The following is a 22,559-nucleotide window of genomic DNA, read 5'->3' on the forward strand; positions in this document are numbered from 1 at the left end:
GGTGGGTGGGCAGGCTGGCTGGTGAGGGCTGGGTGGTTTAGAAGCCACCCCTCCGTGGGGCTGGGGGTGTTTTGGTGGGTGGGCAGGCTGGCTGGTGAGGGCTGGGTGGTTTAGAAGCCACCCCTCCGTGGGGCTGGGGGTGTTTTGGTGGGTGGGCAGGCTGGCTGGTGAGGGCTGGGTGGTTTAGGAACCACCCCTCCGTGGGGCTGGGGGTGTTTTGGTGTGTGGGCAGGCTGGCTGGTGAGGGCTGGGTGGGTTAGAAGCCCCCACGAGGCTGCCTCGGCTCAGAAAGCAGCCCAGGGCTCGGGAGGCTGCAGCCAGGACGGGCCCAGGGCTCAGGAGGCTGCAGCCAGGATGGGCCCAGGGCTCAGGAGGCTGCAGCCAGGATGGGCCCAGGGCTCAGGAGGCTGCAGCCAGGATGGGCCCTGGGCTCAGGAGGCTGCAGCCAGGATGGGCCCTGGGCTCAGGAGGCTGCAGCCAGGATGGGCCCAGGGCTCAGGAGGCTGCAGCCAGGATGGGCCCTGGGCTCGGGAGGCTGCAGCCAGGATGGGCCCAGGGCTCGGGAGGCTGCAGCCAGGATGGGCCCTGGGCTCGGGAGGCTGCAGCCAGGATGGGCCCAGGGCTCGGGAGGCTGCAGCCAGGATGGGCCCTGGGCTCGGGAGGCTGCAGCCAGGATGGGCCCAGGGCTCGGGAGGCTGCAGCCAGGATGGGCCCAGGGCTCGGAGCAGACCCACTGGGAGGAAGCAGCTTCCCCGGGGTGTGGCAGCAGCTGAAGGGGAGGGCAGGAGGTGGCACAGGCCCCTGGGGACCCTCGGTGTGCCCGGGGCAGGGCCCTGGTGCCACACGGCTCTGTGCCACCTGCCCCAGGGCTCCGTGTCCCTGACCCTGGCCTGCCCTGAGCCCCTGCACCCTGTGCTGCTCACCTGGGTCCGTCTGTCTGCCCGGGACTCGCTGGGGATTCAGTCGGGTTTGTTTAGAGCAAAACCTGACGGAGCTGGCGAGGGCAGCTGGCAGGAGCCCGGAGCAGGCCGTGCCCGCAGCCTGCCCGGGGTGCAGTGCAGCTGCACAGGCAGGAGATGGCAACACTCCGTCGGCCAGGGCCTGACACAACGGCTTCCCTTTTGATGCACACAAAAAAACCCAACAAAATCCTTGACAAGAAAATCCTCAAAATGCAGCACTCAAATGACAAGATTAAGTTCTGCATAAGAGCGTCTTTCATAAAGCTTTCCACTGAAAGAGGTTTTCTTTTCTTTTTAACACTATTAGTTTAGGTTTAGACTTTGGTTTATGAATAATTAAGAAATTGAAATGTAAGTATGATAATATTTGGATTAATGCAAGCATTATGAAACCACTTACACGATCAGGAGAGAACATTTCTGGAAAGGAAGACAGAATATTTTGGGTATTTATCCTACTTTAAATAAAAATACTTTAAATAGCTAAAATACCACAGATAAACCCTGTTTCCCAATCAGCTTTGTAGGAAACTGTTCACACACAGCAGACAAGTTCTGGGGCCAAATCTGCCATCTTGCACCCTGAGCAGTCCCTGCACAAACAAACCCATACTAAGAGAGCCAGTTTGGGGGCTGGGTTGCACAGCTTAAATTCTGGCAAGCAGCAGATGAAATGGAGTGATGTATTTAGGACTGGAAGATCAGTTCTGTGTGCAGAACTGACATTCCTAACCAAAGACTGTCCTCTCAGGTCTTATATGGTTACAGCAAATCAAGGCTGGGTGCTTCTGGTCTCCCTTTCACAAGTGTGAATCACCAAGGCTCGTTAAATTGTGCCTTATAATTGCTGTGTTAAATTCACAATGTCCTTTCCCCAGCGGGATGGTGGACTTCCCACAAAGCCAAAGAGCCACTTCAGGGGCAATATCCCTGTTGGTCCCGAGCCAGAGGGCACTAAAGGCAGGTGAGGAGGCAGCAGACCAGGGTCGGCCCTGGCCCAGGGTGGAGCTGCTGGTGCAGTGCAGGGGTGGCTGCAAACACAACCAGAGGGGCACCTGCATCCCCAGTGTGCTGTGTGCCCTCTTGGCAGGATGCACACACACCACCTTGCTCACCTCCCACGGATCTTCAACTGAAGGATGGATTTTCAGGGTGTTTCCTCCTAGAGAGACACCACTGCTGACCCCTCTTAAGAGCTTTCCACCAAAAATCTGTTACCCAGAGCAGCCACACTCAGGTGATGGGATGGTGCCCTCCAGAGCTCAGCCTGAAGATGCCCCCAATGCAGGGAGCAAAGGGATGAAGCAATCAGCAATTTCTGGGAAGGGTCCCAGAAGTGAAATCCATGTGAAATGTGGGAAGGGAAGCCACAGCCATGCATGCCCAGCACACAGGGCAGGCAGGAGCAGCCCCTGCACTGCAGCCTGAGCCCCTCATGCAGGCAGCACTGCAGCCTGAGCCCCTCATGCAGGCAGCACTGCAGCCTGAGCTCCTCATGCAGGCAGCACTGCAGCCTGAGCCCCGCAGGCAGGCAGCACTGCAGCCTGAGCCCCACATGCACCCAGCACTGCACTGCAGCATCACCCCAGAGCAGCTTGCTCTCCTTGACAGGCTGTATCTGTGACAATCTGTCACTGCTTTGTGCACACTCACTTACATGACAGTTCTTTGAAGATGCTCTTTGTGAAGTATTTTCCCAGGGCTAAATATGAATTGTACAAAAAAATCCCAACCCCCAAATACCAGATAACTATATTTAATTTATCCAGATTTGACATGGAATTTTGGTCGCTAAGAGTTCATCTTGAAAGAAAAAGCTACAAGGAAGTTGTATGGAAAGTCTCAGGCTCTGACCTGTGACTGCCCTTTCAGAGAGCCATATCAGGGCAGACGTGGATATAAACTGTGGCTCTGCAGTCCCAGAGTCCCATTTTTAAGAGAAAACACAGTTTTCTGGTGGAAGTACAACAGCAGATCTGACCCAAGAATGCAAGGAGCAATGCCTGAACAATTAAACAATTCATTAATATTTGGGATTTTTTACATTCAGGAAGCTTTGCATTACATCTTATATATTCTGATTGGATAGCCAAGGCAGAGCTCTCCATGCCAGGGCATTATTGTGGCAGAAATGTGATTTGAACCTGTACTCAGTACCAGCTCCAGATCACTGCTGCTGCAGGACTTTTGTCATCACATTTATTTTGCACTCTGCTTCTGTGGTTTTTCTACTAATGACTTTTCCTGTGACTTTATACCAGTGCAGCTTCACAAGAATCCTAAGAAAGGAAACTAAACCCACCCAAATTTCTGAAAATCTGTCTTTGCATTGGCACCCACCACTCTCCAGGTGATGAAGCAGTGGGAAAGCAGTGAAAAGCAGAGTGGCCGTGACAGGTTCCCCCAGCTCGGTCAGGGCTGGAAGCATTGAACAGTGAAGAAATGCAAAACTCAAGATGCCAGGGAGCCCATGGTGCAGGCACCAAGCCGGAGGGAGGTCCTGTGGTCTGTGTTAACCAGAAATGCTCTGTAACCAAACCCCCCCCACCCACACACAGGTTCTGTCAAAGGCACCCACAAACGGAAGGTCTGACTGCCCACAGAGCCTCACACATCAGGGGTTATAAGGTATAAAAGGTACCCCAGTTTTGCATCTAACTGGGGGATAAGAATTCAGCACAAAACTGCAGGGACAGATCGATGGGTTTGCCCTCCTCACCCTCCCCAGAAGAGACACCATTTGATAAGTGCTCTGCCCTCCTCTATGCCAGTGCTGACCCAGGTCTTAGGCTTGGGATCAGGACACTTGTGACCAGATATTAACCCTGTGACCAGAAACAGTGGAAGGATGAGAAAAAGGCAGTAGAGAAAAAGGCAAAAAAAAAAAAGGAAAGAAAAATGTGGAAAATATAAAGGAGTTGTTTGTGCCGTTTTTGAGGAGAGTTTATCGTGCACACGAAAGGAAATCAAAAGCTCCCCATTCCCTGGAGGGGCTACAGATGTAGAATGCATGATTTTGAAGTCAGAAAAGGAGGTACCCTAAACACAATTGTCTTTGAGAAAGAGACACGGGAGAAATTACAAAAATTATGTCGACAGTCTTTGAAGTACAAATGTGTAACTAGAAAAACTGCTGCCTGTGGCTGAAGGACAAGAGAACCATCTGCAGGAAAGCCTGCTTTGACTAAGTAAGGAAAATTACTCGATCAAAGCCCACATGAAGGATTTTCTAGTTCAGCCCAGCACAGTCCCCTCCCTCAGCACCCCTCTCCTGCCACCCCTAAGGCCAAACATCAGCCTGGGAGCAGCAGTGGTGCCACCTGAACGTGGGCATGATGAGGGAGCTCCAGACAAATCCTTGTAAGGGCTCAGAAGGCTGCTCCATGAGGATGCACAGGCACCCACCCATCACCCAAACAAAATTGAGCAGAAAACATTTGCTGGCAGATTTGACAGGGCAAAAGCACAACTAGAAGTCCTGCAATACTTTTGTAATTAGCTGGCTTCTAGGGGGATTATCCTAGGAAAGTATTTGTTTTGTTCATCCTGCTTTTAGCAGTTCCCAGAGCTGGCCACTGGTACCCCAGGGTCTGCATGATTTTGTGCTCAGGAGGGCTGGAAGCACTGGCAGCTCTGTCAGCAGGGCTGGAAGGGCACAGGGGAGACCCTGGTCACAGATACCCCTCCACATGGCAAAGGCTTGGTGCTGTAAGATCCTGCATTCAGAACTCCAGCCAGGAGCCATCAGCCCCACTCTGCCAGCAAGGACTGCAGAGCTGCCACCCCACCCTGCCCTGCTGGCACCAGCCAGGAGAAGAACCAAACCAGCCCCAGTGCCTCTGTCACCAGACCTGCCGGGACACAAATCCATCAGCAGGATCATGCAAAAGGATTCCCTCCTCAGGCCCTCAGCCCAGACAAAGTGTTAACAGCTTCTCTCAATAAGACAACCAGCAGCTGGGAATTTTGGGGGAGGCAGCAGACTTGCATGGCTAAAGGTAAAATACATGATCAGTTTGTTCTTCAGTCACCTAAAGTGCATGGCAAAGTGCAGGGCCTTCTAGTGACCCTGCTCACTGCCTCCCTTCCAACCCTCTAGAAACAGCAGCCATATCCTGAGATCCTTAAACACTGAGTTTGGCTGGCCTGCTGGAAAAACCCCCATGTTTGTACAACAGAGCAGCCCCGGGGTTTGCCCTGCTGGCCAGAGTCATTCCAACGGGGTGAAGCTGTGCACAGAGCTCAGGCACCCCACCCTCTCTTTAAGCCCTTAATCCTCTGCCCTGGACAACTGCTTACTTCTCATTGCAAAAAATTATCATCTGTGCTGCAACATTTAATCCATCACAGACTGGCATTTTACCCTGGAGAACACTGCACTACCTCTCCTTTGGGGCTTCCCGTGCTCCTCTCCATCTCAGAGAGCCCACGGCTTTGAAACCAAACCTTATCTGATTCACTCCTCCCATCCCTGCTTCAGTAAGTGACCACAGGGTGCACGGAAAGAGAGGAAAGCTTGGCTGCCTGGTGTCTTCTGGGGAGTGCCTGAGAAGCCTCGTGCCCCATTTGTTCTGCCTGATCCATGGGGAAAGTACAAAATGGTCACTGAAGCCAAGGCCCAAACCCATCACCCCAAAGCCTTGGGCTGACCACTACAGCTTTGGGCTGTGAGTCTCAGGATGGAGAGAGGGACAGGAGTACTGGCAAGAACGTGCAGACAATTCTGCCTCTCAAGGTACCCCCTTATTGCACGGAGAGATGTTCAATGAAATTTGGGGCAAGGAAGGGACTGGAGGTTCAGGGTAGCTCACAGTGGCCTCATGTGAAGGATGTGGATACGGCAGCAACACGCAGGAAGAAGGTGCATGTGTTTTCCTGTGCCTTTGGCCCCCTCTTCTAAAGAGAGAAACCCTCACAGAAGCAAAGTCCATGAGGAATTGTGTATTTTCTGTAGGGTTTAGGTGACACACTGTCAAGCAGAGCTCAAGTCCTGCACTAAATGTTTACTTGTTCTAAGGTACACAATGTACATATTTCACAGTTTTTAAATAAACATTTAAACCTCGATTTACCTATCCCCCCCCAAACCTCAGCTCTCTCTCAGAATATACTCCTTTCCTACATCCACAGAGAAGCTATTAGCTCTTCTATTACCATACCTTTCCACTAATTCTGTGCTTGATTTCAAAGCCTCACAGAAAACTTTTGGGAGGAACAAGAAGGGAGGAAGCCAAGCAGGTGTTTAAAGTTACAAGAAAAGAATAGCACAAAAAAAAGAGAAAGGAAACAGCCAAACACCAGACCCATCCCGTATGCCCAGAGTCCATCTCCCAGCCCGAGCAGGCACCACGCGAGCCCATGGCTCCCGTTCAAGCCCTCCCAAGCACAGAGCCGCGGCTCTCGGGGCAGGATGCGTCACAGTAAAGGTCGCAGCCAGCCCTGGGAACAGTTTAGGAAAAGCAAACTGCAGCGCAGCAGTTCAGCCCTCTCCCTGCTGCGCCAGCTGCACTTGCGTCTGTCCCGAAAGCCGCTCAGCGCTGCTCCCCGGCCGGGCCAGCTGCAGGCTGAGAGCCGGGCCACAGCCACGGGCACAGCCACAGCCGGGCTGGGGCACGGGCACGGGCACGGGCACGGGCACAGCCACAGCCGGGCAGAGGAACAGCCGGGCACGGGCACAGCCGCAGCCGGGCAGGGGCACAGCCGGGCACGGGCACAGCCGCAGCCGGCCACAGCCACAGCCGGGCACGGGCACAGCCGCAGCCGGGCACAGCCGCAGCCGGGCAGGGGCACGGCCCGGCTCGCCAGCCCTTCCCCTTTCTGCTCCGGAATCCTCGCAGGGCTGCGCTGGGGGCAGCGGCGGGGCGCGGGCACGGCGGGCGGGCAGGAGCGGGACCGGCTCCCTGCGAGCGGCTCCCCGGCCGATCCCCCCGGCCGATCCCTCCCGGAGCGGCTCCCCGGCCGATCCCCCCGGCCGATCCCCCCCGGAGCGGCTCCCCGGCCGATCCCCTGGCCGATCCCTCCCGGAGCGGCTCCCCGGCCGATCCCTCCCGAAGCGGCTCCCCGGCCGATCTCCTGACCGATCCCTCCCGGAGCGGCTCCCCGGCCGATCCCCCCGGCCGATCCCTCCCGGAGCGGCTCCCCGGCCGATCCCCGGACCGATCCCTCCCGGAGCGGCTCCCCGGCCGATCCCCCCCGGAGCGGCTCCCCGGCCGATCCCCTGACCGATCCCTCCCGGAGCGGCTCCCCGGCCGATCCCCCCGGCCGATCCCCCCCGGAGCGGCTCCCCGGCCGATCCCCTGACCGATCCCCCCCGGAGCGGCTCCCCGGCCGATCCCCTGACCGATCCCTCCCGGAGCGGCTCCCCGGCCGATCCCCCCGGCCGATCCCCCCCGGAGCGGCTCCCCGGCCCGAGCTCTCGGAGCGGCGCGGCAGAGGAGGAACCGCGCACGCCATCCCGCACTGCTGCCCAGGTGAGACGCTGCCTCCATCGCTGCTCCTGTCCCCTGCAAACGCTCTCGAACACCCTCGGGTATTTTTAAGTAACTGCCAGCATAATTTTACTTCTTAAATTGGCAAATAAGGCGAGCATCCGCGCGTTCTGCAGACCACTAACAACTAATAACACGAACTAACTAGTTCTAACTAACTAACTAACTACAGAAACTACTGATTCAGCCATGGAGCAGGCTCCAGCTGTGCCAGCAGACAGAGAACCCGCAGACAAGGATTCTTCTTGTCTGCCTGAAAAAGATATTTTTCTTAAGCAACTACTTTTGTTTTAATTTATGGCTGAGAAATTGTAACTATATAAAACTCATAGTTTAAAACATCAGAAAATAGAATCTAAAATAAAATATTTGAATGACAAATACTACCATTAAAATATAATATTAAAGGGAAAAACTTTCTTGAGACACATTTTACTACTTTTAAAAACCCAGTTTTAGGACAATGCAACTAATAATCATTAAAATGTTTTATTGACCCAGGGCTCTGGTTTTAGCTGGGATAGAGTTAATTTTCTCCCAGTAGCTGGTACAGAAGTGTGTTTGGGTTTGGGATGAGAACCATGGTTCTCTGATGAACCCTGATAGTTTAGCTGTTGATGAGCAGGGCTTGCACCAAGTCAGGTGCAGCTTCTCATGTCCTGCCAGTGCAGAAGGGCATGCCAGGAAAGCTGACCCACTTGTTTTTCTTGGGGTTTATCTTTCTCCTAGTTATTTTTCTTCATTACAATCTATTATTGTTATTGTTATTATTGTTATTAACTTCTTAAGCTACTCTTACCTGACCTCACATTTCCTCTCACATCCACCACTCCGTAATTCCAGTATGATAACTGATGTGAGATAGGAAGGGTCTCAGTGGAGGAATTTTGAGACTTAATTTTAAAAACTGAGTATTTGAATTAGATCTGAAAATTATGCTGTGTGTGAAGAGCTCAAAGCATTGCCCAAGTTTCCATCTGAGTGTCAGGGTTTGCACAGATACGTCACAGTCTACAACCTTTTAAGGTTAAAAGCGTGCTCAGAATAACGCATACTCTTGTCTAAAAATCAGAAATAAAAAGAGTGAAAAATTTAGCTGATGAGGAAGACAAAGCTGTTAAATTTCAGATAAAAGAGAGCAGCAACTGCTGGACAGGAAGAAGAAATGAAACAGTTACTGGTGGTTTTTGCCAGACAGAAGTACAGTTCTGCCCTTGAGGTGTCCTGACACTGCGCCCAGAGGAGCCGTGGCTGTAATGGAAACACACAACCTTATCTCCTCTGCTCCCTGTACCTGCTGGCTCCCTCCCCGTGTCCTCCAGAGCACCAGCAGCTCTGCAGGTGCCAGGAGAGCCCCTCCTCACCACAGCATCCTGGATTTGGCCTTCTGGGGTCACAGGTGGGATGTCCTGCTAACATGGACAGCGACAGTCCCACCTGTCCTTCCCATGTCTGCCCGCAGTGCAGAGCACACCCAGTGTCACCAGGGGCCACACCACAGGACACACTCAGTTCCCAGCCACTGCCACCAGCAGCCCAGGGAGCAGCTGAGGAGAGGCACGGCTCTCTGTGTCCCCTGTCCTTGCACAGCACCCCTGAGGGGTCCAGGCAGCAGGAGCTGGAGGGCACGGGCCAGACACAGCAGTGGTCACTGCTGCACTGAGCACTGCACTGCTGCTGCAGCCCTGCTGGAGGAGGGGCACTGCCCAGCCCACGGCAGATCCTACTGCAGTGGAATGCCACCAGAATGCCACCTATTCCTTCTGCCATCCTAATTCATCCCACGTTCACCATGGCAGATCCTCCCCTACTGCAGTGGAATGCCACCTATTCCTTCTGCCATCCTAATTCCAGCATTCCTCCACTACATTCTACACCAAACAAGAACTACCACCCAACATGCCATTTCCAGAGGCTAAAATATCCCATTATTTTGCATACTTTTATTCTCCTAAGTATTAAAGCCCAGACATTGCCCTATGACAAATGTCATAATAAGAACAGTAAATAACAAAATTTTAGTCTCCTGGCAAACTCGCAGCAAGTCCAATGCCCCAAGACATCTCCAGAGTCTGTGTGAGCAGTGCCCTGCAGAGGAGAGCAGCCATTCCAGCCGGGACCCTGCGTGTCTCCACCTGGCACCCACCCTGGGCTCCTCTCTGGGGACACAGGGGAGGGCCAGAGCAGCCCTGACCACGCTCAGGCCGAGCAGTGCCCGGAGTTTGGGGAGGGGGCTCCCCTCAGCCAGCCCCCCTGGCCCCTGACCGTGCCCAGCCCAGCTCCCAGAGCCTCACCCCCTCCTGCCCCACAGGGACACCCACTGCAGCTTTCCCACTGCATTACAGCAGCACGGGCAGCACTGCAAGTTCCACCAGCACCAACATTCCTACCACATTAGAGAGAAAATCTTAAAATAAGGTTCTTCTTTTAGCACACTCAGCACAACTTGCAATGGCTGTGGTGTGTGCTGTGCTTCTTCCTTCTCCAGCTTCCTCCTAACATCAGAGGTACCATCCAGCATGATTGCCTCCCCTGATTAACTCTGTTTTGCAGTTCAAAAAAGACTTCTGGCAATAGTGACCACTGTCACCAGTTCCTGACCCAGTAACTATTACACATTTATTAAACAGCTGCATTCGTTTCCATAAATAGCTAAAATGTGTACTTGGAACAACACAACATCTGGTAAAGTCAGGGTAAATAAATTTAAAAAACAACTCATAAATATTATTCTTATGTTCAGTAAGGCAGGGTGAACTTTGAACTAGACAGCTATGTCACAGAAGTCAAGTATTGCCTTAATGCTACTGTGTTAGAGTCACAGGGGACAGCACAGGAATGACCTCAGAAGGACAGAGCACTTCTAATGGTTTATGCAGCTTCCCTTTGGTGTGTCGTGCCAAGACAACATGATTTACACACTGAGAAAGTTCAGAACTTTCAGAATATTTTACCCAATCAATCTTGGTCATCTGGTGAATCAAGTTTGCTGGTTTTGCACAACTAGCTGACAGCATTCACACAGAATCAATGTACTTTATGCTGGCCCAAGCGTTCAAGCAAGAACAGCTGCTGGATACGAAAGGCTGTGTGCCACCTGTCCCAAATGGCACTGACACACCCCCTCTGTGTGCCACCTGTCCCAAATGGCACTGACACACCCCCTCTGTGTGCCCCCTGTCCCAAATGGCACTGACACCCCCCTCTGTGTGCCACCCTCCCAAATGGCACTGACACACCCCCCTCTGTGTGCCACCATCCCAAATGGCACTGACACAGCCCCTCTGTGTGCCACCCTCCCAAATGGCACTGACACACCCCTCTGTGTGCCACCTGTCCCAAATGGCACTGACACACCCCTCTGTGTGCCACCTGTCCCAAATGGCACTGACACACCCCCTCTGTGTGCCACCTGTCCCAAATGGCACTGACACAGCCCCTCTGTGTGCCACCTGTCCCAAATGGCACTGACACACCCCTCTGTGTGCCACCTGTCCCAAATGGCACTGACACACCCCCCTCTGTGTGCCACCTGTCCCAAATGGCACTGACACACCCCTCTGTGTGCCACCTGTCCCAAATGGCACTGACACACCCCCCTCTGTGTGCCACCTGTCCCAAATGGCACTGACACAGCCCCTCTGTGTGCCACCCTCCCAAATGGCACTGACACACCCCTCTGTGTGCCACCTGTCCCAAATGGCACTGACACACCCCTCTGTGTGCCACCTGTCCCAAATGGCACTGACACACCCCCTCTGTGTGCCACCTGTCCCAAATGGCACTGACACAGCCCCTCTGTGTGCCACCTGTCCCAAATGGCACTGACACACCCCTCTGTGTGCCCCCTGTCCCAAATGGCACTGACACACCCCTCTGTGTGCCACCTGTCCCAAATGGCACTGACACACCCCCCTCTGTGTGCCACCTGTCCCAAATGGCACTGACACACCCCCTCTGTGTGCCACCATCCCAAAAGCTGGCACTGACACACCCCTCTGTGTGCCACCTGTCCCAAATGGCACTGACACACCCCCCTCTGTGTGCCACCCTCCCAAAAGCTGGCACTGACACAGCCCCTCTGTGTGCCACCTGTCCCAAATGGCACTGACACACCCCTCTGTGTGCCACCTGTCCCAAATGGCACTGACACACCCCCCTCTGTGTGCCACCATCCCAAAAGCTGGCACTGACACACCCCCCTCTGTGTGCCACCTGTCCCAAATGGCACTGACACAGCCCCTCTGTGTGCCACCTGTCCCAAATGGCACTGACACACCCCCCTCTGTGTGCCACCTGTCCCAAATGGCACTGACACACCCCCTCTGTGTGCCACCTGTCCCAAATGGCACTGACACACCCCCCTCTGTGTGCCACCCTCCCAAAAGCTGGCACTGACACACCCCTCTGTGTGCCACCTGTCCCAAATGGCACTGACACACCCCTCTGTGTGCCCCCTGTCCCAAATGGCACTGACACACCCCCCTCTGTGTGCCACCTGTCCCAAATGGCACTGACATACCCCTCTGCCCCCCCAGCAACCACTGCAGGAGCCACGCTGGGCCCCCAAGAGACCGAGGGGACAGGCCAGGAAGGTGCCAGTGTTTGCTGTCAGTGCTGAACCAATGACAGCATAGGACAAGACCCTCCAAAAGGAGCAGAGTGTGACAAGGTGGCACCAAGACACAAGGTGACAAGGTACCAGTGTTTGCTGTCAGTGCTGAACCAATGACAGCCTAGGACAAGACCCTCCAAAAGGAGCAGAGTGTGACAAGGTGGCACAAAGAACAGATAAAACTGGCCATGAACTCGGAGCTGTGATGCTCAGAGGGGACACAGGAGCCTCCAGCCCTGCCCGGGCAGTGACAGGCTTTAGCTGGAGCATGACTGCCCCATGTCTGTCCCCAGCCCTTCTGAGCTCTCCTGAGAGGCCTGCAGCCGTGTGAGCTCTGCCCAGTGCTGTCGGAGCCCCTCAGCAGCACAGGTGTGCTCTGCCAGGATGCAGGGCTGTGTCTGTCTCTCCAAAGGGGTCCCAGCAAGGGCAGAGCCCCTGCCAGGGGATGGCCAGCCCTCTAGACCCTCAGCAAAGTCCCACAGCAGGCAGCTGAGGGAAGGTAAGGATGTGCCAGGGGCAGGGAAATGTGGACAGAGTCTGGCCTGGCCTGTGGCCCCCTCTCAGTGACAGACAGTTGATCAACCTGCTGGTATCAGATGTAAAACTTGTCTGGGGTGTCCTCTGTGCTGCACAGACACAGTGGACTTCACAAAGATTTGATGTCCACATCTGCAGCCACAGAGCTCTGAAATGATCCTTTGTTGGATGATGCCTCAGCACAAAACATACTCCATGAACTTCTAAACCATTTAACACCTACCCCCAGTCCAAGCACAGAAAGACCCACCTGGGGGCTCTTGGCTGTAGAAAACCCTACAGAGAAGGAGCGAGTTCTTAACCCACCATGAGCAGAGAGAGGGTTCTGCTGAGGCAGCCTGGAGGGAGAAAGGGAACAGGGACACAGCAGGAGAGAACAGTTTCTAAATACAGTGTGTTACTATTTAAATTAAAATGCCATCTGCTATTAGTGCCTTTCCAGAAGATGCTTCTGCTTTCAGCAGTATCACCCCAAGCTCTACCCTCATATCCTCCCAGCTCTAATGCACCTGTACACGTGGTAGTTTAATACCTACTCTCCAAACCATCTTTGTTTTTTAGAACCCCAGCCAAACAAGAACAAAGGCCTTGATGACAAAGGCAGGACAGCTGCTGCTCTGGCAGGATAATGAGCAGGACGAGGTCCAGTGCAGGCTTTGGGTGTGCTCAGGGTTACACCCACCCCGTGCTCCTCTCACCCATGCAGGCTCCAGAGCCCACCTAAGCTGATCAGACTTCACACCATCTGCAAGAGCTACAGAAAACTACACACCAAAGGAGACCATTTTACCTGTTTGAGAAAAAATGTCAATTTATAGCTATTGCAAGGTTGCATTCAGGCTCCAGCCCACTCCACAGAGACATCAGCTGCTGACTCAGAAAGGGGATAAAAGGAAATTCTTTACTTTTTAAAAGACAAGGTGGGCTTTTTCCCAGCTCCAAGGCACATATTTTCCAGTTACCCAGGGTTTCACTTGCCAAATACACCAGCATTATATTTATATCTATATTTGTTCTGCCCTCCCCACAGAGGATAATCCACCCCCACAAACATTCTGGCAAAGAAAAGCAGACAGCAGATGTGATTTCTTCTTGGAGATTCTTTAACATGTAAATTTGACTGACTTGAGAAGCCAGCTCAAGCTCCCACATTACAAGCTAAAGCAGACACACTGCTGTGTGCTGGGCTGCTGGAACTTTGCAGTGAACTCTTCCAGCTGCACATGCGAGTTCCTTGCAAGGGAACACTGGGATATATTGCCATACACTGGGTATCTCCACACTTGACTAACAGGAGTTCTTACAGAACATTTTGACCAGAAATATTGATATCCCTCATGCTTCACGGTTAATCGATGTTAAAAATTCACATTTAACCTTTAAAAAGCACATCTCATTAACCCTGAGTCACCAGATCACCGTGGGTCAGTCCCAGCTCACAGCACGGGGGCTCATGCCTGCAGGAAAGGGGCAGCCCTGGGCTGGAAGGCAAGGGGTTAAAGTCAAACAGAGAAGAAAATGGATCCTCTGTTCAAAGCAACAACATGCCTTGGAACATCACCAGGAAGTGAGAGGGCACTGCTCAGAAAATCCTCTCCATTCCCTGCTGGGAATGCCGGGTGTGGGACGTGGCTGTTTCTGAGAGGCACGCTGAGCTCGTTTGGAAGTGAGGGCAGAAAACTCAGAGCAGTTAGCAGAAGCCCAGCACCACCCCGTCCTACTCAGACACTCTTTTCTCTCTTCTAGGAATGAGGATACTGCAAGATGCTCAACTCTAGCAGCAGCTCCTTGGGAACCAACTGCAGCCACAGCACGGTGATCACCACCACGGTCATCCCGCTGCTCTACTGCCTCATCTTCCTGGCAGGGCTCTCGCTCAACGCCCTGGCAGCCTGGGTCTTCCTCTACGTGTCCAGCACCAAGAGCTTTATTGTCTATCTCAAGAACATCGCTGTGGCCGACCTCCTGATGAGCCTGACGTTTCCTTTCAAGATCCTGGCTGACTCAGGAATTGCCCCTGCAGAGCTCAGCCTGTTCGTGTGCCGGTACTCGGCAGTTGTGTTCTACATGAACATGTACATCGGGATCACCTTCTTTGGCCTCATTGGCTTTGACAGGTACTACAAAATCGTAAAGCCTTTGTTCACCTCCTTTGTTCACACCGTTAACTACAGCAAGGTGGTCTCTGTGATCATATGGCTGTTACTAATGATTATGTCATTTCCAAATATGATTTTAACTAATGAAATCACTAAAGACAATTACTCCAAAAAATGTATAGGTCTTAAAAGCAAACTTGGCAGACAGTGGCACAAAGCAACAACATATATTTGCACTGGGATTTTCTGGATTGTTTTTTTCCTGCTAATCGTATTTTACACTTCTATATCCAAAAAAATATACAGCTCTTACAAAAAATTCCGGAGGAGCTCAGACACGGCCAAGAGAAAAACCAGCCGGAACATATTCACCATCATGTTTGTGTTTGTCATTTGCTTTGTGCCCTACCACCTCTGCAGGACCCCATACACCTTGAGCCAGACCAGCTCCCAGTTCACCTGCCAGTCCCAAAAATCGCTGTACTACGCCAAGGAGTTCACTCTGGTGCTGTCTGCAGCAAACGTCTGCCTTGACCCCATTATTTATTTTTTCCTCTGCCTCCCCTTTAGAGAAAAGCTGTATCAAAAACTGCACCTCAAGCTGAAAGCTCCAAGTGAGGTTGAAATTTCTAAATCTAGAAGATCAAATACGCTTCGGGAAAGCATAAATATAGTGTAGGTTTGTGTTTCCACAATAGTGCACATTTCAGGAAGTTATTCATGAACACAAATGTCCCAAAGAAACAGAGCACAGGACAACCAGCAACAAGCAGGAGAGGGGTTCAGCAAAACACCAGGTGCTACTTCTCTGCCTAAACCCAGTATTGCCAATATATTCACGACGTGCTGTTCCAGCTGATGCCCTGACTGCAATGGGGTGTGACACAGCCCATCTGGATCTCAGAAACACAGAGAGGAGAACCTGGAACAGCACATTCTGGAGCTCCAGGCCGTGGGTCTCTGGAAGGACCATCCCACAGACCCAAAACCACACCAGCCTGCTTCTCTGGACTCGCATGAACAGAAACGTGTCCACACCAAACGGCAGCAGCTCCCTCACTGCTGGTGCAGCAAGAGGCAAGAACACCATGGAGCTGTCTGGGAACACACAAGTACAGCTGTGTAAAAACTCTGGTACATTTAAATCTAGAAAGAATGGTTTGCTGGTTTTCCCATTATTTTTATACAGCAGTAAAGCATTTCTGTCTGTAGCAAGGTAACAGCCAAAAGCCACCGACATGCTCTATACAAATATAATCTCTGTTATAACTTTATTTTTCAGAGCAGCTTTTTAAAATTGATTTTATTATTGTACAGGAAAAACATACCAGGGCCTAAACTATCCACTAAAGCTTTCAGAGAGTGACTCTGGAGCTGAATGTCTTCATTTTACTTAATAAAGAAGCTATAGGAACATAAATACCTTTCTGCCACTGCTTTTTGTTTTAGTCCAAACAGATCTCAGGGTGAAATTTTTTTAAAAATTTGGTGCTTTCCCAGCACATCAGGCTGGGCTCAGCCCAAGCCAGCTCCTCACACACGCAGGAACTACTCACCTTCCAAGATCTGCTCTCTTCCCATAACACTTCTGCAGGAAGGGCAGACCATTACACAGCAAAGGTTCACTAAACCATCACTCCGTCCTTTCAGACCTGGAAAAGTTCCCTGGTCTGTAAACTGACTCGGCAGAAAAGGGGAGACTGACAGACAGAGACACACAGACACAAACAACTGCCAGTGCTGCAGTCTGGGCTTTAAAAACCCCTGCAAGTACAGGAAATCAGCTTTGCCTGAGCAGAACACTACAAAAAGAGTCGATGTTTGCTCACAACTGGACACGGGATCATTCCAGATTATCAAGCTTTGCAAACATTTTGACAAATATGGTCTGAACTTTCAGTTCATGACTAAACCTAGAACCAGACATTCTTCATCTCTTTCTCCACAAAGCTCTGGTGCAGGGTTTGTAAATTCCTGTGGATTCTCAATTACAACCCAGGGCCACCAGCTGGAGTTTCTGTATTGCTGTCAGTACCTCACCCCAGCATGGGTCAGATATTTTCTCATGGTTTCCCAAACCAACCAAACAAAAAATAAAGATTTCCCTGACTTCCCTAATGTATCATGTTATTTTTAATAGTCCTTGGAAAATATCCAAATATTTAGAATGTTCATTGCAATCAGCAGAACCCCTAGGTGTCTTCAGATCTGCCAACTAAGGTGTAACTGTAAAACAAACACCATGAGATCCCCAGAACCTAGAATTTCATGCAGGAGTATTAAAACAAATGAGGAACAGCTACATTGCAAAGTCCTAATTTCAGACGGATTTTAAATGTGAGATACACGTGGGGAAGGGGGGAAGCAGAGTTCCAGACTTACAAAATCAAAAGCAAAGGAACTGATGCCACACAGTTGCAGCCCCACACGCCTCTCCCCCAGAACAGGAAAGAGTGGGCTCTGGGCTGTTCCGTGGGCACTTATTTCTTTCTGTCACTGCTCTTCTGGGTAATTCCCACGTGATTCAGCTGTTTGAACGCCGGGTTTAACTGCGTCAATCAGCCCCTCTGGAAACCACAGCCACGCTCGGCTGGCAGAGGCAGCCTGGGCAGGAGGGCACACGCCAGCCCGGGCCAGGAGGGCACACACCAGCCCGGGCAGGAGGGCACACACCAGCCCGGGCAGGAGGGCACACACCAGCCGGGGCAGGAGGGCACACGCCAGCCCGGGCAGGAGGGCACACACCAGCCGGGGCAGGAGGGCACACGCCAGCCCGGGCCAGGAGGGCACACGCCAGCCCGGGCCAGGAGGGCACACGCCAGCCCGGGCCAGGAGGGCACACGCCAGCCCGGGGCAGCAGGGCACACGCCAGCCGGGGCGAGCAGCCCCTCGGGGACATCAGACCTCTGCAGACAATGGTCAGGACAGCCCAGGCCACCAGGACAGGTAGGTGGCTTCAGTCTCTGTCTGTACAGCCTATTTAGATCTCCATGAAAGGACAGCCCAAAATCCAGCTGCCAAGGGCTCCAGAGGTCGGGCTCAGCTTTTGGCAAGGCTCTGGCTGTGGCAGCAGCCCTGTCGCTGGTCACAGCCCCGGGGCTGGGTGTGCTGGGTACCCCTGCCCACGAGGGACAGGAACAGGCTGGGCTGCCCTGTGCCTCAGCCCAGGGAGCCCAGCAGCACTGCCTGCCCTCGCCCAGACACCTCGACCCCTTCTCAGCACAAGGGACACCTGCACAGGGCCAGCTGCAAGGACCAGACTGCTTTCTACAACATCTTAAACCACTGGGGTGTCTGCAATCACTTTGCTTTACAAACTATGCAAATCTGGATACAACTTAACAGATTAAATTACATGTGCAGTAGTTCTCTTATGTTGTATAAAATATTCTGTACGATATATAGAAATAGAAGTGTTGCAGTCTGATGCTACTCAAGGCATAAATGTGTTGGTTCCAAGAAATTCAAAGGAACAGCCTTTCCCACAGCCATTCTCTGCAGCAGGCTGACACAGTGTAGCAAACAAACAAAAACCCCTCAGTCTTTGAGCGGTGTTTAGTTAAATTAGGACCAAAATTTTCTACTTTCCTTTTCTACTGAAGCCTACAAAAGAAGTGAGCAAAATTATTTATCTGCTTCTTTCAAAAATGTGCTTTTCCTAAAGGCTTCACAAAAACAGAAGTTCTCTGTTCAAGCAGGAATGGAGAGCAGTTTGCAAACCTAAGGGCTGATGAGGACTGTTTGCTCACCCATCTGATATATCTGTATGTTGGTGGGCAGTGCATTCCCTCAGAACTCCCAGCTCATTCTTACAGAAAGGGGATGCTACAAATACTACTTTTTTCCAGGCATAGCTTCAATCCTTCAAAGGTTATGATGTTTTAGTATGATCATTATTAACCAGATGCTTACATAGATTCAAATCTTTTCCTCTGGCATTTGGGCTGGAGAAGGGTGTTGAACCAAACACTGCCAGAAGAGCTGCTGCGGTGGAAATGCTGCTCAGAAGGCTCTGTGCTTTCAGAAACAAATCCTAATACATTCCTAATTCTTCCAGCATGACAACAAAGCTCTCCTGAATATTTGGGAAGCACCATGAAGGGAGAGAAAATTATTTCTTCCTAACTGTATATTTTTTAGAATAAAATCAACATTCTAGGAGAATAACTACTGTTGCTGTGAAAAGGCTGATGGCATTGATGTCCTCTTGGTTCTTTAGTAGGTCTGTGATTCCTCCTGTAAGCAAAGCCAACTCACACAAGGAGTTTACAATGTCAAGCAACATTTCTGAATGTCATCTCTATGAAGAAATGGAACCTTTTACCTATTTTTACTACTTGATTTTTCTTACGGGAATGATTGGAAGCTGTTTTGCACTGTGGGCATTCACACAGAAGGACCAGAAACAGAAGTGTATGAGCATCTACTTAATCAACCTGCTCACTGCAGATTTCCTGCTGACTCTGACACTGCCAGTGAAGATTATTGTTGACCTAGGAATTGCGTCCTGGAGCCTGAGAATATTCCACTGCCAAGTCACGGCCTGCTTCATCTACCTGAACATGTATCTATCAATCATATTTCTGGGATTCGTGAGCATGGATCGCTGCCTCCAGCTGATGCACAGCTCCAGGATCTACCGCATCCAGGAGCCAGGCTTTGCCAAGACCCTGTCTGCAGTGGTGTGGGCCGCGGTTCTGCTGATAACCGTGCCCAACATGGCAATTCCCATCAAGCACGTCGAGGAGCGACCGGGCCTCGGGTGCATCGACTTCAAAACAAAATTTGGGAGAGACTGGCACGTGTTCACCAACTTCGTCTGCACGGCAATATTCCTGAACTCCTCGGCGGTGATTCTGGTCTCCAACTGCCTCCTGGTGAGGCAGCTGTGCCGGCACGGGCGCGGGGAGCGCGGCGGGCGCGTGCGGAAGGCGCTGGCGCACCTGCTGCTGGTGACGGCCGCCTACCTGCTGTGCTTCGTGCCCTACCACGCCGTGCGCATCCCCTACACGCTGAGCCAGGGCAGCCCCGGTGCCAGCTGCCCCCTCCGCCGGGCGCTCTTCAAGGCCAAGGAGGCCACCCTGCTCTTCGCCGTCTCTAACCTCTGCCTGGACCCCGTGCTCTACTACCACCTGTCCAAATCCTTCCGGCTGAAATTCACAGAGACCTTTGCAGCCCCCAGGGAGACAAAGGCGCTCACGGCCGTGGAGACAGCGCAGCAGCCAAGGGCAGCCCTGCCTGTGACACAGCAGCAGAGCCAAGGGCAGAGCTGCAGCCCTGCCTGTGACACAGCAGCAGAGCCAAGGGCAGCCCTGCAGCCCTGCCCGTGACACAGCAGCAGAGCCAAGGGCAGCCCTGCAGCCCTGCCCGTGACACAGCAGCACAGCCAAGGGCAGAGCTGCAGCCCTGCCTGTGACACAGCAGCAGAGCCAAGGGCAGAGCTGCAGCCCTGCCTGTGACACAGCAGCAGAGCCAAGGGCAGAGCTGCAGCCCTGCCTGTGACACAGCAGCAGAGCCAAGGGCAGCCCTGCAGCCCTGCCTGTGACACAGCAGCAGAGCCAAGGGCAGAGCTGCAGCCCTGCCTGTGACACAGCAGCAGAGCCAAGGGCAGAGCTGCAGCCCTGCCCGTGACACAGCAGCAGAGCCAAGGGCAGCCCTGCAGCCCTGCCTGTGACACAGCAGCTCAGCCAAGGGCAGCCCTGCAGCCCTGCCCGTGACACAGCAGCACAGCCAAGGGCAGCCCTGCAGCCCTGCCTGTGACACAGCAGCACAGCCAAGGGCAGCCCTGCAGCCCTGCCCGTGACACAGCAGCACAGCCAAGGGCAGCCCTGCAGCCCTGCCCGTGACACAGCAGCACAGCCAAGGGCAGCCCTGCAGCCCTGCCCGTGACACAGCAGCACAGCATGCCCACCTGCAGCACCAACAGCTCTGGCTACTGCAGCTGTGGCAGCACTGCTGACAGCACTCCTGACGAGCTGAGAGCCCAGGCACGAAGAAAACACCACCAGGAACACCTCTGGCTGTGTGACCACTCACACTGTGCCCTGAGCACACACAGCCTCCAGGGATGCCTTCACCAACAGCTCAAAGAACAGTGCTGACCCACCAGGCATCAGCAACGCGTGAGAATACACGTTCAGACTCAAATACACCTTAGAATTATTTATGGCAGACACCTGGACTCCCCTTTAGTAAGTAAATATTGTGAATTTACTATATTAAAAGACTTGGTGCTATCAAGTGAAGAACTTGGTAAACAGCAGTTCTTCAGCTGCAAAGCTGATTTGACAAGATTAACCAAAAAGCATTTCAGAGGGCATTATTTACTCCAAAAAGGGATTTTAAACTGCACTGATTAAAAATTATTGTATCTGCTTAAACCACACCTGCAGGTTTCATAAATAAATTTCTTCTTGCCAAGTTCCACTGTCTCTCCCTGCTGCTGCCTCAATGAATACAAGAAAAGCTAACAGCATGTTATTGCAGAAAATTCAAGTGAATTGTAAAAGGAAGATATAAAGTGTAAGCATCCATCATTTCTTTCCATCCAGGACTTCAGATTCACCACATTTCTATACACAAATGCACACAATATCCCCAAGCATTTGCCTCTGAGGCCACGACACCTGTGACTCTCTTACCTCTGCATAAAGTCCAGACTCACTCTAGAGTGACAGGCCTTTCCTATTAACTAGTTTGGCTAGCTCCAAAATGTTTTATTTAATCATTTTGGCTTCCTGATGGGAAAGCAATTTCCAGGACCACTGTGAATACAAAAGGAGAGTTCTCTTGTCTGTGTAAATTACAGATGGAACACAGCCATGGCCCTGTGCTTCCCAGAGCTCCTGCAGCTCACAGCCCACTCCCAGAGCAGCATCACCAGGGCCTCATTGCCTGGGGCTACCTGTGCAGGGCAGGACAGAGAAACCCCCTCACCCACACAGCCCACGAGTGATCTCTGACTCAGCAGCTGCAGCTCTGCAGGAGGAAAAGCCAAATGAGCTGTGGTTTGGGCTTCCAACGCACACATTTGCTGTCACTTGCACACATTTGCTTTCTTTACAGTGTTCTTATATGAAATATAAGCTGGAAGCCAAAGAGAAATTTTTCATGTCCCCAGTTTTCATATTGCTGATACTCAAATCAAAATTTTACCTTATGATAAAGTTGCTTGGCAAAGCCAGTGAAGGATGATGTGCTTTGTGAGCAAGAGGAGCAGGAGCAGTGCACCCACAGAGCCTCCAGCCCACTCACCACACCGGATTTACACACTCATTCTTCCAGCCCTCCTCCTGTTTCCAGGCTGTGGCTTGCATCACACTGACACATTACAGGAAGCAAAACAAAACACCCCCAGCCTCTAAAGGTGTTATCTGTCAGATAGCCAAGGTTGAAAAACTCCCCAAAAGCTCCATTTTATTTCTGACATTTTAAAGAAACACCATGAGTCTTTAGAGCCCTGCATTTACAGAGCAGTAGTGGGATGCATTGTGCTTAAATCCTGTCACTTTTCCTTGTGTGCTCTGCTGATCTCACTCGTCCCTCCCAAGCTGGCCACCATCTCTGAAGACTTCCAAAATACCAACCTGCAAATTAAAGAGATGTGACTGTCCTTCTTTCCCCAAGATCAATGGAGGCTACTCAGGGCAGTGACCATCACAAGGGCTGGAGCCAAGCACAGCACCCTCAGCAAGGGGACACTTCCCTCAGAGTGATTGGGAATTACAGATCCAAGGGCATGGAAGCTCCTGCTTCACAGGTGTCCCAGCTTCCCTCCTCAGAAAACAGAACACAAGTTTGTGCTGAACAAGGCTGCTGTGCACACACACACAGCTAGGGCAGGGCGGGGGGAGGGGAA

The 22,559-nt window shown here is 52.2% G+C and overlaps 2 protein-coding genes across 3 annotated transcripts; both read left to right on the forward strand.

Moving 5' to 3' along the window:
• The first annotated feature begins 7,221 nt into the window (after positions 1–7,221).
• On the forward strand, positions 7,222–16,121 carry P2RY14 (purinergic receptor P2Y14). The gene is made up of 2 exons (XM_059855932.1): positions 7,222–7,432; positions 14,349–16,121. Exon 2 carries the CDS (start codon positions 14,367–14,369, stop codon positions 15,378–15,380), a length of 1,014 nt encoding a protein of 337 aa, XP_059711915.1. The 5' UTR covers positions 7,222–7,432; positions 14,349–14,366; the 3' UTR covers positions 15,381–16,121.
• A 1,312-nt stretch (positions 16,122–17,433) lies between these two features.
• On the forward strand, positions 17,434–21,121 carry GPR171 (G protein-coupled receptor 171). 2 transcript variants are annotated; one of them, XM_059855933.1, is made up of 2 exons: positions 17,434–17,647; positions 18,921–21,121. In XM_059855933.1, exon 2 carries the CDS (start codon positions 18,973–18,975, stop codon positions 20,029–20,031), a length of 1,059 nt encoding a protein of 352 aa, XP_059711916.1. In that variant the 5' UTR covers positions 17,434–17,647; positions 18,921–18,972; the 3' UTR covers positions 20,032–21,121. The 2 variants fall into 2 exon arrangements, with proteins under 2 accessions (XP_059711916.1, XP_059711917.1); XM_059855934.1 differs by having other exon boundaries at positions 18,924–21,121.
• The last annotated feature ends 1,438 nt before the right edge of the window (positions 21,122–22,559 follow it).

The sequence above is a fragment of the Haemorhous mexicanus genome, chromosome 10 (genome assembly GCF_027477595.1).
Source record: "Haemorhous mexicanus isolate bHaeMex1 chromosome 10, bHaeMex1.pri, whole genome shotgun sequence".
Lineage (NCBI taxonomy): Eukaryota > Metazoa > Chordata > Aves > Passeriformes > Fringillidae > Haemorhous > Haemorhous mexicanus.